This window comes from Tiliqua scincoides, chromosome 10 (assembly GCF_035046505.1).
Source record: "Tiliqua scincoides isolate rTilSci1 chromosome 10, rTilSci1.hap2, whole genome shotgun sequence".
Lineage (NCBI taxonomy): Eukaryota > Metazoa > Chordata > Lepidosauria > Squamata > Scincidae > Tiliqua > Tiliqua scincoides.
The window spans coordinates 26745298-26758611 of record NC_089830.1 but is presented as its reverse complement, the minus strand read 5'-3'; the positions used below and the strand labels follow the sequence as shown (position 1 = coordinate 26758611).

Below are 13314 nucleotides of genomic sequence, written 5' to 3'. Positions count from 1 at the left end.
TAAGTTAGCTCTCTGCTTTCATAGGATCCAACTCATAGTCTCCCTGCCGCTGAGGGAAGTTCTCCGTTTCCCCGGGAGTAGAGCGCCACTTGCTGTTGCAGGGCTGCATCAGTTCAGCAGAACTTCAAAGTGATTTCAAGCTCTGGAATGAAAACCGGAGTTGGCAAGCAAACCCCTGATTAAACCACATTCCCAGGCCAGCCGTGATTAATTCCTGAAATGAGAGATGTGCCCAGACAGAGGTCTGCCTAGAATAGGTGTCCTTTAACCAGGAAATCCTGTCTCTTTGTCTTGTTCTGCATATAGGCTGCCATTCGACCTGGCCTGGTATGCACAGGTATGCACAGCCAGTGGCATAGCTAGAGGGGTTGCAAAGCACTAAGGGGGGAAGCAGACACAAAGCGAGGCACTCTGAGAAAGCCCCTAAGTTTTCAGCTTAATTCCATGTAAGGAGCAGCACCAAAGGTTTCACTGAACAGAAGTCCTGCCAGATTTGCCCTAACATCCTCTTTCCCACACTGGCTCACAAGATGCAGGGCAGGAAAGTAAAAACTCCTGCGGCTGGTATTCTGAGGTATACTGCCTTTGGACATGGAGGTTTTACATAGCCACAGATAGACCTCACCTCCAGGAAAAGATATCCTTTGAGGAGGGATCTGGAGAGCATGTAAATGTAAAGACTCATGAAATGGTCTTTGCTTTGATGATTGGGGTGTTACAAACAAGACTTTATTTTTGTGTGTGAGGTGCTGGAAGAAAGGAAGCCAAGGTGCAGTGGTGTAGCTGGCCCCTCTAGCACCCAAGGCTGTGACTCATGACATCACCCCTGGAAGTGCCTGACCCAGAAATAATTGAAGGGGGAAAAAGCCATTGGCTGCTCAGAGCAGCACACAACTCCTCCACGTGCCCACGAAAGGGGGTGCGAAAGAAGATGGTACCCCTTGCTTGACACCCCAAGGTGTGGTACCTGGGGCCCTGCACCCCAGCCCCACCTTAGCTATACCACTAACCAGGTGATGGGATGGGGGAGGGACATAAGCAGCTAGGCATTCCTACTAGACAGGGCCAGCCTTCCTTCCAGCACCTGATGTAGTGTGCCAAATACTTCCCCCTTACTTGATGCTGTGACAGCCTTTGCTTCTCTCCCTCCCTATACTGGAAAAGGAAGACGGAGGGGAAGTAGAAACATGGAGGAGAGGAGAGTGGTGGGCTAGAGTGTCTGCTACTCCCCTCTTCTGCACTTCCTTTTACAATCCAGGCAGTGGGAGAAGGAGAAGTGGAGGCATGGAGGTGGGCAGTCATGCACCTAGCCACCCTGGAGCCTGGGCCAAAGTTAAAAATGATGCCCCCCCCACATCACACCTGGAAGTGACATCACTTCCAGGTGTGATGTCACACCCATGGTTTTGTTTCAAAAATTGAAAAATAAAAATGCCACCTCCTGCTTGCCCCCCCAAGCCCTCTGGTTGTCCCTGGAGGAAGCGGCCAGAGACTTCGATCCCTTGCAAAGTGATCTTTTGCAAAGTGTGTTGCTCTTTCGGGTACTTTTTGCAAGATGCGCGAGCAGCAATCGTGGGGGGGGGGGGTGGCAACTGCATGGGTGGGTGACCAAATGGTTGCCCTTGGGCAGCCGGCAGCCCAGTGCGATTGCTACCCTTGCACCCCCTCTCGCCACGCCACTGGAAGCCGCCCTGAAGCGATGGCCTCAGTTGGCCTCCTGAGCGGGCCGGCCCCACGGCAAGGCTACGCTTCCCCAGCTGGACCTCTGCTGGGCCAAAGACACAGCAGGAGGGGCAGGTTCTTCCAGAATGTGGGCGATGTGACTTTTCTCCTCCCCAACTGACAAGTCCAACCACGACTCCGCGGGAGGGGGGGAGGGGAGCGGCCAAGTCTGTGCTGCTCCTTTAAGGGACCTGGAGGAGCATGCGCGCTGTCGCCCGGAGGGAGGGGAAGGAGAAGTCTTTTTCTCTCTCCCTCCCCTCCGTCCGCGCCCTTTCCTATTCCGGGACAGGTTGCAAGCCACGGGGGGAGGGGGGGGTCTGAGAAGGGAGATCCCCTTGCGGAGGGCTTCCCCCGTCCTGGGCTGCTGCGCACAGGCAGGCAGGCTCGCCCACCGCCAGCAGCACCCCAAAGGCTTGCCAGGGGAGGGGGCCGGCTGGGGGTGGCAGCAGGAGGAGGAGGAGGAGGAGAGGAAGCTGCGGATGACTTTGCAGCCGGAGGAGGAAGGAGCAGCAGAGGCGAGCCGGGCAGCGGCTGGATGGAACGTTGAGGCAGCGGCGGGCGCGAGCCTTTGTCGCGCAACTTTTCCAACATTCGAAAGGGGCGTGGCCGCCGGCCTTTGATCTCCTGCGCTCGCCTTTGATCTCCTGCGCTCCCCCGCCCAGCCGAAGGAGAGGGGCTTCCTCGGGGCGCGCGTCCTGCGATCTCGCCAAGGTGAGTCTCTCCTGGCGCCCCGGGAGGGAGAGAGAGCGGGGCGGGCTCTCTGGAAGAGGAAGATGGAGTGGAGGTCTCCCTAAGGGGGGGCTCTCTGGGCGTGTGGAGGGAGAAGAAGAGGGGGTCCCCTGAAGAGGTGGCTCTCGGGGCTTGTGGAGGGAGAGGGAGTGGGGGTCTCCTTAAGGGGGGGGCTCCCTGGGCATGTGGAGGGAAAAGGAGCGGGGGTCTCCTTAAGAGGTGGCTCTCTAGGCTTGTGGAGGGAGAGGGGGTCTCCTTAAGGGGGGCTCTCTGGGCATGTGGATCCAGATCCTGTGCCCCCCCCGGGACTGGCTCCTGAGTAAACGTGCCTGGGAGGATCCGGCGGGGCGTTCACGTGTGGCAGTGGGGAAAGCGCCAGGCAACCCGGGCTCCGCCTGCGCTCGCCACGGCATGAATGAATGCGCCTTTACGCGCGATCACCTCCCTGGGCTTCAGGCGCGCAGCGTTGGGGGGGGGAGGGTGGCTGGCTGGCTGGGTGGGGTGGGGAGGGGCTCCTCCTCCCGCCTTTCCTCCCCTCTGCAACTTTGACAGAAGGCGGAGGAGGGGCCAGTGCCGTGGCTTTGCCCCCCCCCTCCCCGGGCCAGCTTCTCATTCATTTGCGGAGAGGTCCATTGATTTCCACTCTGGGCATGCTGGCCGCGGAGTAAGTGCGGCTGGGCGCGACCAGATCGAGCTCCTCCGGGGTGAGTGCGGTGGGGATCGGGGCCTGGGACGAAGCTGCTGCCTGCCTGCTCTCCAGGTGCTGGTTCGGGAGTCTTGGGGGGCGATCGGGAGCCCCGAGGCGGCGCCCGCTCGGCACTCTCTGCCCCCCCTTTCCGGCGCTCGATCCCTGCCCGCCTGCCTCTCGCTTCGGACGGAGGGGAGGGATCTGCGGGGTTTGAACTGAAGGAGCCCTGCCCAGTGCTGGAGCGGCAGGCGCGTGTTCAGTTTCCGGAGGCTGTGCGCGGACCCACTTGGTGCGGAGGTGGGTGGGGGAGAGAAGTGGGGGGTCATGGGGGGGGGAGTCCAGTCTTGTTTCCCAGTCTGGGAAGATCTGTGCTTCTGATTCCCCACCTCCTTCAAAAAGTTTTGGTTCTGAGATGGGAGTGTAAACCCCCCCCCCCCAAAAAAAAAAACTTCCAGGGGGCTGCAGTGGTGGTGTGACCAAAAACCTGGAAATTCCCTGAAGATTTCCCTGGGGAGGGGGGGAGAAGAGCACCACCCTTCCCCCCCCACCCTCCAGGGACCTGGCCCCAGATCATCTGGACCCCCCCCCCTTTCCTGTTATTACAGCTGCTTGCTAGCCCTGGGCAACTCCGAGAAGGCGCAGACCCTGGTTCTGCTGCTTGGGCCGTTGGGCTTCCCTCTCCCCCACCCTTTTGCAACCAGATCTGTTTGACCCACTTCTGGAGCAGCGATGGGGCTGGGGGAGGGCAGCGAGGTGGATTTGTGCCTTTGCCAGGCAGAGGGGAGATTGGTGTGGAAGCAAAGCAAGAATGTTTCCATTCCGGTGTGGGTGATTCCGCTTCAGGCTGCCAAGAAAAGAGGAAAGGAAGCTTCTTGGAGGTTGCCATTTTGGAAGAGTGGAACCGAGGTCTCATTTTTGGTGCTCTCCAGTTCCTGGCTGGTGTGAGCCCTTGAAAGGCTTGGTCGCCTTCCAGCAATCTGGGTTTGTCAGTCTCCAACGTGCTGGTGAGATGGTGCGGCCCTGATGGTGCGTCAGCAAAACTTGTGAATGTTGTCACTTGTGCAACACAACTTCAGCTAACTTTCCGCAGTGCCTTCTTCTCTTTTTCCACACACAGCCCTCCTCCCTCCCGCCATTCTTAACTTTGGACTAAAATATCTTCTCGCACCTGGAGTGTGTGGTTTGGTGGCACTGAGGTCTCCCCAGGAAGGGGGTAAGAGTGGGTCATATCTTTTTCAAACCACGTTGGCAACGGCGTGGGTGGAGATCGGAAATTACAATGGCAGCGTTTCTCTTCTCTCCCCCCCCCCTTGCGGCCCTCTGCCACCGCCCAGGATTTGCAACTTGTCCAACTGCTAGTGTTCTGACTTTGGAAGCAAAACTCCCACTCGGAAATGTATTGCGCCTTGGGAATCAGGTGACCTAGGAATGGCGGGTGTTTGCTGTTCTTGAGTGCTGACCTTCAGAACGGTGGCCCTGATCCCTTCTGTGCTGTGGCTCCCACGTGTGAGAGGGAGGGAGATGGAAGGTCACTCTCTTTCTCTCTCTCTCTTGCAGGTGTAACTTCTCTCCAGGCTAGTTGTTGAAAGAGGCTAGGAATCTGAAGCCTTTACAAATCCCTCTGAATGAGAGGGCGTGAATAACCTGCTGAGTGTGTTTGAAAAGCTACGGTGGAGAGTATAAGGGGACCCTGCCGCTTTGGGATAGATGAGAGGTTTTGACCTTACAGACCTGGATTCAAATCCTGTCATATTCAGGCAGCTCACTGGTTTTAGAGAAGTTGTCTCCTGGCCTTATTTTCATCATAGGGTGTTTGTGAGAGCCAGAGAACCCCACATAATCATGACCCTGTTTCCTGTAGAACGTAGGGTGGAGGGAGGTTCAGCTTTGCATGACCATCTTTTTCAGGGATCTTTGGGAGAGTATTCCCAACATGCCCTACTTATCCAGGGATAGCAAAAGTGAGGCCAGATTTTGTAGTGCCCCCCCCCAGTTATTTCCTCTCTTAGGGAAAGCTGGGGTTCAAGTCCTGCTGTGGAATTGCTTGGAGACCTTGCATGTGGTCACTGACCACAGTTTGGAGAAAGCAAAAGACATCAAAGTCCTCTGAAATCAACAAGATTTTCATGACCCTGACATTTTGTGAATTGCACCCGTTGTCTTCTAGCCTCAGTATGCTTGTCCGTAAAATGGGCATGATAGTGAAATTACAAGATGGCTGTGAGGGCAAGCAGAATTACAATGTCTAGTCAAGTATAGTAGAAGAAGGGATAATGTGGATTTTCCTGCTGCCTAAGCTGGCAGGGCACCCAGCCATGTTGGAGTATGGTTTTCAAAGAAGGTCATGGATTCCTTTTTAGTACTGGCACCTCTTCCTCTTCTGCATAAAAGGTGAGTTTGGATTTTGGACAGGGGTGCATGGATGAGGGACACTGTCCTGTTTGGAAAGCTTTAAAAAAAATATTGCAGCAGTCCTTTCCCTTTAAGGGCTATGCAGTTATGAGGATTCACTTTTTTTCCAAATGGATCCATCCCTGTACTTCTCCCAAGATCCTGCAAGGAGAATTGTCTTGAAGCAAGATCTCTGGGTCCTCATCTAGTGCATGACCTCCTTTGACAACTGCAAACCACAAACACATGCTGTTTCCATTCCTTATATTTGTAGAACCTTGTAAACTTGGAGAAAGTGTGGAGTTTAAGTCCTGCTCGCAGCATCCTTGTGAATCTTGGCTTCCTTTTTAAAATCGAGTTTTATAGCAAGTTCTTTTTTTTAAAAGCAAGTTTCTAGACCTCATGACTGATTATCCAGCTGGATTGGCTTGAAATTGGATTGGCAATGCTTGGCAAAACATCCAGAGCAAGGGCTCGAGGTGGGGCCTCTGTACCTTTCTGGAAAGGGATGCATTGCTCCTTGCTTCTGCAAAATGAGCAATTGTATTGCTGTAGACTTCAGATTTTTCTAGCTTGTGGTAGCAGATGGTAACCACAGCCTGACTCATGGCTGCTGTCACAGGGCCAGGCGCTGTACAAGGTGTTGAGCCTGTTGTCATTGCAGGGAAGGCCTCCTCTGAATCGTAGATGTCACGGACAGCCTGAGGTCTCAGCACCCGATACCTGAGGAGCCAGGAGCAGATCAGTGTGAGCGCATGCTGAGGAAGGGTGGGGCTTGAAGATGTTAGAGGAGGAAGTGGTTTGGAAAACAGAGGGCAGTGGTGGGGGGACTGTTCCCAGGGGAGGAGCAGCCATAGAGATGGGGGAGGTGGAAAGGCAAGAACAGTGCCCCAGAAATGGAAACCAAGCAGAGTTTCACTGACAGAATTCTAGGTTGCGCCTGGAAGCTGCTACCACCCTGTGATTGTGGATGCAGTGGATGTGGTGTGGAAATCTGAATTCAGTAAAACCTCACTTTGTATGACCTGGCTTTGCTGTAGCCTTTTGTGTGTTAAGGATGGCACACTGCTGAATTAGAGTTGTGGATTTTTCCATTGGTTTCTTTGATTGGCACTTGCTCTTTCCTTAAGGAACACACACACACACACAAACACACAGAGTGTAAATCTGGAAGTCCAACTATCAAGACCAGGGGTGCCCAAACCCTGGCCCTGGGGCCACTTGCAGCCCTTGAGGCCCCTCAATGCTGCCCTCAGGGAGCCCCCAGTCTCCAATGAGCCTCTGGCCCTCTAGAGATTTGTTGGAGCCCACACTGGCCCAACGCAGCTACTCTTAGCGTGAGGGCAACTGTTTGACCTCTTGTGTGAGCTGTAGGATGAGGGCTCCTGCCACTGCTTGCAGTTTCATGTCTGTGATGCAGCAGAGGCAGCAAAAGGAAAGGCCAGCCTTGCTTTGTGCAAGGCCTTTTATAGGCCTTGAGCTATTGCAAGACCTTCATTCATTCATATAAGTTCATCTTTAATAAATTCATTTATGTAAACTTATGTAAATGTATTCAAATTTTAAATGTAAATTAATTCTTTTTTTCCCCGGCCCCCGACACAGTGTCAGAGAGATGATGTGGCCCTCCTGCCAAAAACTTTGGACACCCCTGATCAAGGCCATGGAAAATGATGGACTCCCTGTTCCCATCAGCCTTTATTTCTTGGTTGTCTCAGGGCAGGAATTAGCACATTATGGTGGCTCACTAGCGCTGTTCCCTCACCTGGTGCCACTGAAGAAGTGCCACCTCCCCAGCTGTGAAAATGCCCCCCTGAGGGTATGGGCCTGCCTTCTTCATGCCCTCTTCCCCTTTGGTAGTGGCGAGGATTGGGACCAGAACTGACCACTCCCTTGTCCATGGAGAGAGGGCAAATGGAGGCATCATCTACTTGCTCTCCTTGCTTGCTAGAGGTGGGGGCTTATTGGACGTATGAAGGGAATGAGGAGGAGGAGAAGTAACAAGGGCAGGTTGTCGGTTCCCTCCCTCAGCATTAGGAGCAGCTCTGGGTGATCAAACAGATTCTTACTCATCGCGGGCAACCAGGCTCATGATTTGAGTTCCCTTGGCGTCCAAACTGCAATTGGGTGCCTGGCAGGGGACACCACCCAAACAGCTGTGTTTGTTTGGGCCCAGAAAAGGCTGTTCACAGTGTGTTGGGCCTGGGAACCCCTTGGGAGCAGCGTGGCAGAAGTTGTGGAGATGGGATGGTCCAGAACAGAAAAGGCAGTCCAATGCTGGTTGAGAAAAAGGGGCGAGAAGTAGGCCGGAGCACACGTGGTGGTTGCCATTGGGACCCTCCCAAAATGGCGTCCTTGTTTTGAGTAGGCCAGCCTGTAATTGTGTCACCTACTCACCTCATGCTGACAGTGATGTGTGCTCAGACTTGGGGTAGTGAACTGGGGGTTGATATTCAAATTATACATTGTAATTTTTTTTGTTCTTCTGCCCCAACCCACCTGCTCTCCTCCCACCCCAGACAGCCTTGTATGGACTGTGGTACCCACCCTCAGCCATGGGGAAAATGCTATCCAAGATCTTTGGCAACAAAGAGATGAGGATCCTGATGCTGGGCCTGGATGCGGCCGGCAAGACGACCATCCTCTACAAGCTCAAGCTGGGCCAGCCCGTGACGACCATTCCCACGGTGGGCTTCAACGTGGAGACGGTGACCTACAAGAATGTCCGGTTCAACGTCTGGGACGTAGGAGGCCAGGACAAGATCAGGCCTCTCTGGAGACATTACTACACCGGCACCCAAGGGTTGATTTTTGTGGTGGACTGCGCTGACCGCGACCGGATCGATGAAGGTCGGCAAGAACTCCACCGTATCATCAATGACCGGGAAATGCGCGACGCAATCATCTTGGTGTTTGCAAATAAGCAGGACCTCCCCGATGCCATGAAACCCCATGAGATCCAAGAGAAACTGGGGCTCACGCGCATTAGGGACAGGAATTGGTATGTCCAGCCATCGTGCGCTACGTCGGGAGAAGGACTTTATGAAGGTTTAATGTGGCTTACTTCCAACTACAAATCATAATTCTAGGGCTATATATATATATTATATATATATATATCTATAATGTCCGCACACACAAAATCTCTAACCAATGAATCCTACAACATATATTATCTTCTTATCTCCCCCTCCCCTCAACATTTTTTTTTTAGCTGGTTTTGAAATCTGATCTGGTGCACTGGGGTTCCTCCTTGCTGTTAGCGAGAGTGGAGAGGGGTTTTTTTGCAACTGGCAATGGCCTGGGTCAGAAGCGAGCTGTCCACAAGACCACTTAAGCTTCCAACTGCATCCTGTAAGGTGCCTTTTGATTTTTGCTGATGGGAGCGGCAGTATGTGGGGAGGGGGCAAGGAGCAGAAAGCCCTGGCCTTAGAGAAGAAAGCTCCCAATGACTGCTGGGTCCACCTTTCCCGGCCCTGTGGTTCTCTGACCTGTGATGACTCAACAGTGGTGCTGACCTGGGAGAGGAGCTGTTCTCAAGAGATGGCTGGGCAAATGGGTTGCATGGAGTTTCTTGAGTGGCCGTTTGGAGTGGAGAGATTATTTGGAGAAGGCAAGTTGTCTCCTCCATTCTGGATGTCTTAGGGGAGGAAAATTCTGCCTGTGTGCTAGACCCTTATCTTTGGATCTGGCTCCTGTATGCCTTGGTTCAAGGGACCCATTTGAACACCACCGTCTGCATGTTTTGCATGCTGTTTGACGCAGGGGTCGGGGGCGTGGAGAGGCCAAGGCATTGGAAGCCTTTTGCCACCTTGCATGGGCCTTGTTCAATTGTGGCAATGCCTGGCTCCTGCTGTCTGCATCCCAGAATGCCTTTGCAGGGAAACGCCCATCGCCTTCCCTTCCTCCTCTCTTGACCTGTTCAACCTGCTAAGGTGGCCTGCCCGGAATAGGCAAGGATGTACAAGCCTGGACGAACCTGTTCCCCCACTGTAAGGTGGGTGGAATGGAAGAAGCCCTTAGTCAGAGTGGAGGTTGGCTCTTCCAAGAGCGAAGGCTCTTCTTTTCAGAAGTGACAGGCTTCCACCACGGTGGGGAAGTGGGGAGAGGCAGGTGGGACTTTCAGAGAGGTAATAAAGCTTCCTGCATTTCTAAGCGGCTGTCCCACAACTGCCTTTCATAGTCTCTGGCTTCCTGGCATGACCAAATCCATCAGGGGCTGCTTTTTCTCCTTTCCAGTGCTTTGAACTCCATATTCATTCTGCTGCCCCTCACACAACGTCTTTGGAGTGAGGGGAACGTTCCCACTCCAATCCACCCTGGTTGTTTTTACTGATGGCTGTGACTTACTCTGGACCACATCTTTGGCTAGCGATCTGATCCTGCCTTGATAGGTTGACCATCCTAGTGGGAGGGTGGTTGGCCATTTATGCCAGCCTTTACCCTTGGCTGCTACCTGAACTCATCCAGTTAAGACATGTCTGCAACCCTGGGAACTCAAGTTCTCCTGGCTGGAATGTGTGTGTGTGTGTGTGTGTCGGGCTTTGCCAGTCCTAGTTCCAAGTGCTGGGTGTGGATTTTAAAAACAAAATCTCATTAGTAAAGGTGATAGCAGATGATGTGGTGAAACCCAAATTTCTATGTGCCAAAGTTTGGGTTTCACCAGATCATCTGAGCACAGATTGCAAGGTGACTTTTTTCAGAGAAGTAGCTGAGTGACGATGAGTTGGTTTTTGCCCTGACTTCCTCTTCCGCTCTTACTAAAGCTTTGTTTCCCTTTTCTTCACTGGTTGGAGGCCTGGGCCTGTGAATCCCTGACCCGAAGGTCTTCTGTTATGCTTTTCAAGGCCCTCAAAGCAAAGACCTGCCCGCCCACCCCAAATTTCATCTTTTACAAGCCAGCACTGTCTTTCAACCTGGCTGGCACTCAGGGATTTGTGTGTGTCCTTCTTTCCTCCCACCAAGCAGAGAAAACCTGCTCTCAGACTAGCTTTGTTAGACGTCTGGTTCCAGGCCTGCTGCTGTTACAACCAGCTCTCCTCTGTTCGGAACACAAGATCTGGGCTGTCATCCTTTTGCCATCTGAGCAGAGCGATGACTACAACAAAAGTTCTGCCTGTTGCGACGGCACCACCGTTCAGTAGGATGGTGGGGGGGGGGGACTGCCCCCTACTCAAACAGAAGTTGCAGGAGAGCCAGCTTGCCTCTGGTTCGTGGGCACCCTGCCTTTTTCATGATGTGAATGTGTTTCCTCATTGGGAGTCACATGGCCCCACCGGCATTCATTTTTAATGTGTGGAAGTCCCAAAGTGGGAGACTTTTGGGGTGGGTATGGGAGTGGGTTCTAGAGAGAGAGAGAGGTCATCTGCTGAAAGATGAGCCTAGAAAATCTTATGCTGTGGTAGTGGGGTGTACTCCCCTTTTCTACATCCCAGAAATTGCTGCCCCTTGTCTGAAGCTGCCCCACTGCAAGGCCAGGGAGGGGTGGTGGTGGTGGAGAGGGACTCTAATCTTGGTTTCCTTGGAGTGCTTGCAGATGGGTGTCGGTGCTGATTCCCTCCTGGGTAGCCGCCTCTGCAGGGCTCCCTTTCCAAAGCAGCACTGAGCTTGCAAAGAGGAAAGGAGGGAGGGAAGTTCTCCTCTCCTCGTGCCTTGAAGCACAGATAGTCCTGCAGCGGAAAGGTGGTGGGTGATCTGTCTTGTGGTGCAGGCTGTCCCGGCTGAGCAATCACACCCCCTCCCTCCGGCCCAGTTCTTGCCGCGGCCCCACACCCTGGGCATGCTCTCCTTTTGACAAAACGTGACTCATAGCTCCCACAAGGCATGCACTTCCTTCCCTCCCCCCTTGTAGCAAAGGGGGGGGAGGGAGAAGTGACTGGACTCCTGAAGCTTCAGGCCTGTGGCTTCTCACTCTTTTGTCACCCTTTGTGGTCTTGGCTCTGGTGACACCCTTGCCCTCCCCTTGTCTGCCTGCCTGCCAGCCTGCAGCAATCTGCTCTGTGCCTTTCTCAGACTTGGAACTCAAAGGTGGGGGTTCCTGCCTCTGTTTCCGGCTCAACCCTCCAGGAGGTGAACTCCCCTGCCTGAATCTCTGGAACCAGAAATCGTGGGTGCAGGATTGCAGGCTACATCTTCTCCCCAATCTTAGCAAAACAGAAACAGCCCAGAAATTGGAACCAGTTTTTACTCCTTCAAAAGTGGACCAATCTTTAATTTGCTCATTCTGTGTTGGAAATCTGAATGAAAAGTTGGAGGGCAGGTCTGTGTGCCCATTCCAAGCAGAGGGCTTTCTTCTTCCCCAGAGAAGCTGGACTTAACTGTGTTAAGTCACTGTCTGTTTAAAACTGTCTGTTTAAAACTGTGTTTTTGTGGGGCTGGGGTGGGAAGTTAAAAAAAAGAAGTTAACATTCCTCCAATATCTTTTCCTCTTACTTCCGAAGTAATTTTGCCTGTGATCCCAAGGTGCTTGCTGACATTCCCGCAGGTCTGCTTTGTGTTGTGGGAATTGGGCGATCAGATTCCCTGGGCGGTCGCCGCATTGAGACGGAGGGGAATTAGTCAGGTGATGGCCATCTGCTTAGGCGTCCAAGATAATCCCATTTGCAAAGCACAAAATGCTTGCAACAGGCACGTCGCTGAGAATCCGTATGACGGGGGATTTGAGCAAAAAATAAAAAAAACCCTTCCTTGCCTGTGCTCTGCCCTTTCCTCTCTCGTAGACATGATTTTCTTCTGCGGGGCTTCCGTGGCTCAGCTGAAGTTTTCAGAAATTGTCCCACAATTCTATTTGGGGTCACTTTCTTTGCTGTTTACACGGGTCAAAGAGGATCAACAGTTGCACCCCCATTGCGGATCTGTGCGTGCGCGAAACCTAGCCAAAAAGAGCCACCTAGACACATGAACCTTACACCAGAGTAAGGAGCACTCGTGCCTAGGTGGCGGCTTATGAAGCTCAACAGGGTGGCTGACCTGGGTGGACCACACCGTCTGCAGGCAAAGGTCCGAGCTTCTTGCAAGGCTCGATCTCTAATGCACTTCAGTTATCCTGACTAGGATGTTGTTATATGCGGATGTAAAATGTACACACGGAGGCACTTAATCTTTCTTTTCCCCATGTTCAGTGGCTCTTTTAGTTTAGCCGGTGTATTGATTCCAATCACTGTCAGTCACTCCCAGATCGCGCATGCGCGACTGAACAAAATGGGTGTGCTTTCTCTCTTTGGTAGTGTTGGAAAGAATTGGATCTCTTCTGTGCCTTCAGTAAGTTACTTAAGGGAAGACAAGGTACTTTTTGTAAGCAAGTCTGCAGCTGGCAAACTGGAATACACTGGGTTATTTTGGTTTATTATTTTTTTTAAGAAAATGTTCTGTTTCTTCCCTGGCTAGAAAAAAAAAATATATATATGGGGTGTGTTTTATCAGATGCTGACCTTCATATGCAAATGTACTGTACGTTTAATGCTGGAATTTCTTTAGAATCTTTTCCTTGTTTTGGGTGGGGAGGGTGAAACATTTTTTTCTTGTGGTTATGGGTGCCTGGGCAAGGGGGGAACCCCAAGTCTTTACAAATAAGGGCTCACTTCACTGAACTGTTTTTTAAAAAAGAAAAATAAATGATTTTTTTCTTTCTAGTTCTCATGAAAATGAAGTGTGTTTTTTAAATATGCATACTGTATATATACACATTTTTGTGATTTCCTTGAGGGGTGAGCCTTGCCGATAAGTTCCCCAAATGTACAAGTCCACAAGCCTTTGTGACCCCAGAGAAGTACTCAAGATGGATG

At 52.4% G+C, this 13314-nt stretch overlaps 1 protein-coding gene across 5 annotated transcripts; it reads left to right on the top strand.

Annotated features, from left to right (window-relative positions):
- Nucleotides 1-2222: 2222 nt before the first annotated feature.
- Nucleotides 2223-13164, top strand: LOC136661226 (ADP-ribosylation factor 6-like). 5 transcript variants are annotated; one of them, XM_066638302.1, is made up of 2 exons: nt 2223-2433; nt 8050-13164. In XM_066638302.1, exon 2 carries the CDS (start codon nt 8086-8088, stop codon nt 8611-8613), a length of 528 nt encoding a protein of 175 aa, XP_066494399.1. In that variant the 5' UTR covers nt 2223-2433; nt 8050-8085; the 3' UTR covers nt 8614-13164. The 5 variants fall into 5 exon arrangements, with proteins under 5 accessions (XP_066494399.1, XP_066494396.1, XP_066494397.1 ...); XM_066638299.1 differs by lacking the exon at nt 2223-2433 and adding an exon at nt 3075-3155; XM_066638300.1 differs by lacking the exon at nt 2223-2433 and adding an exon at nt 3173-3436.
- Nucleotides 13165-13314: the final 150 nt, after the last annotated feature.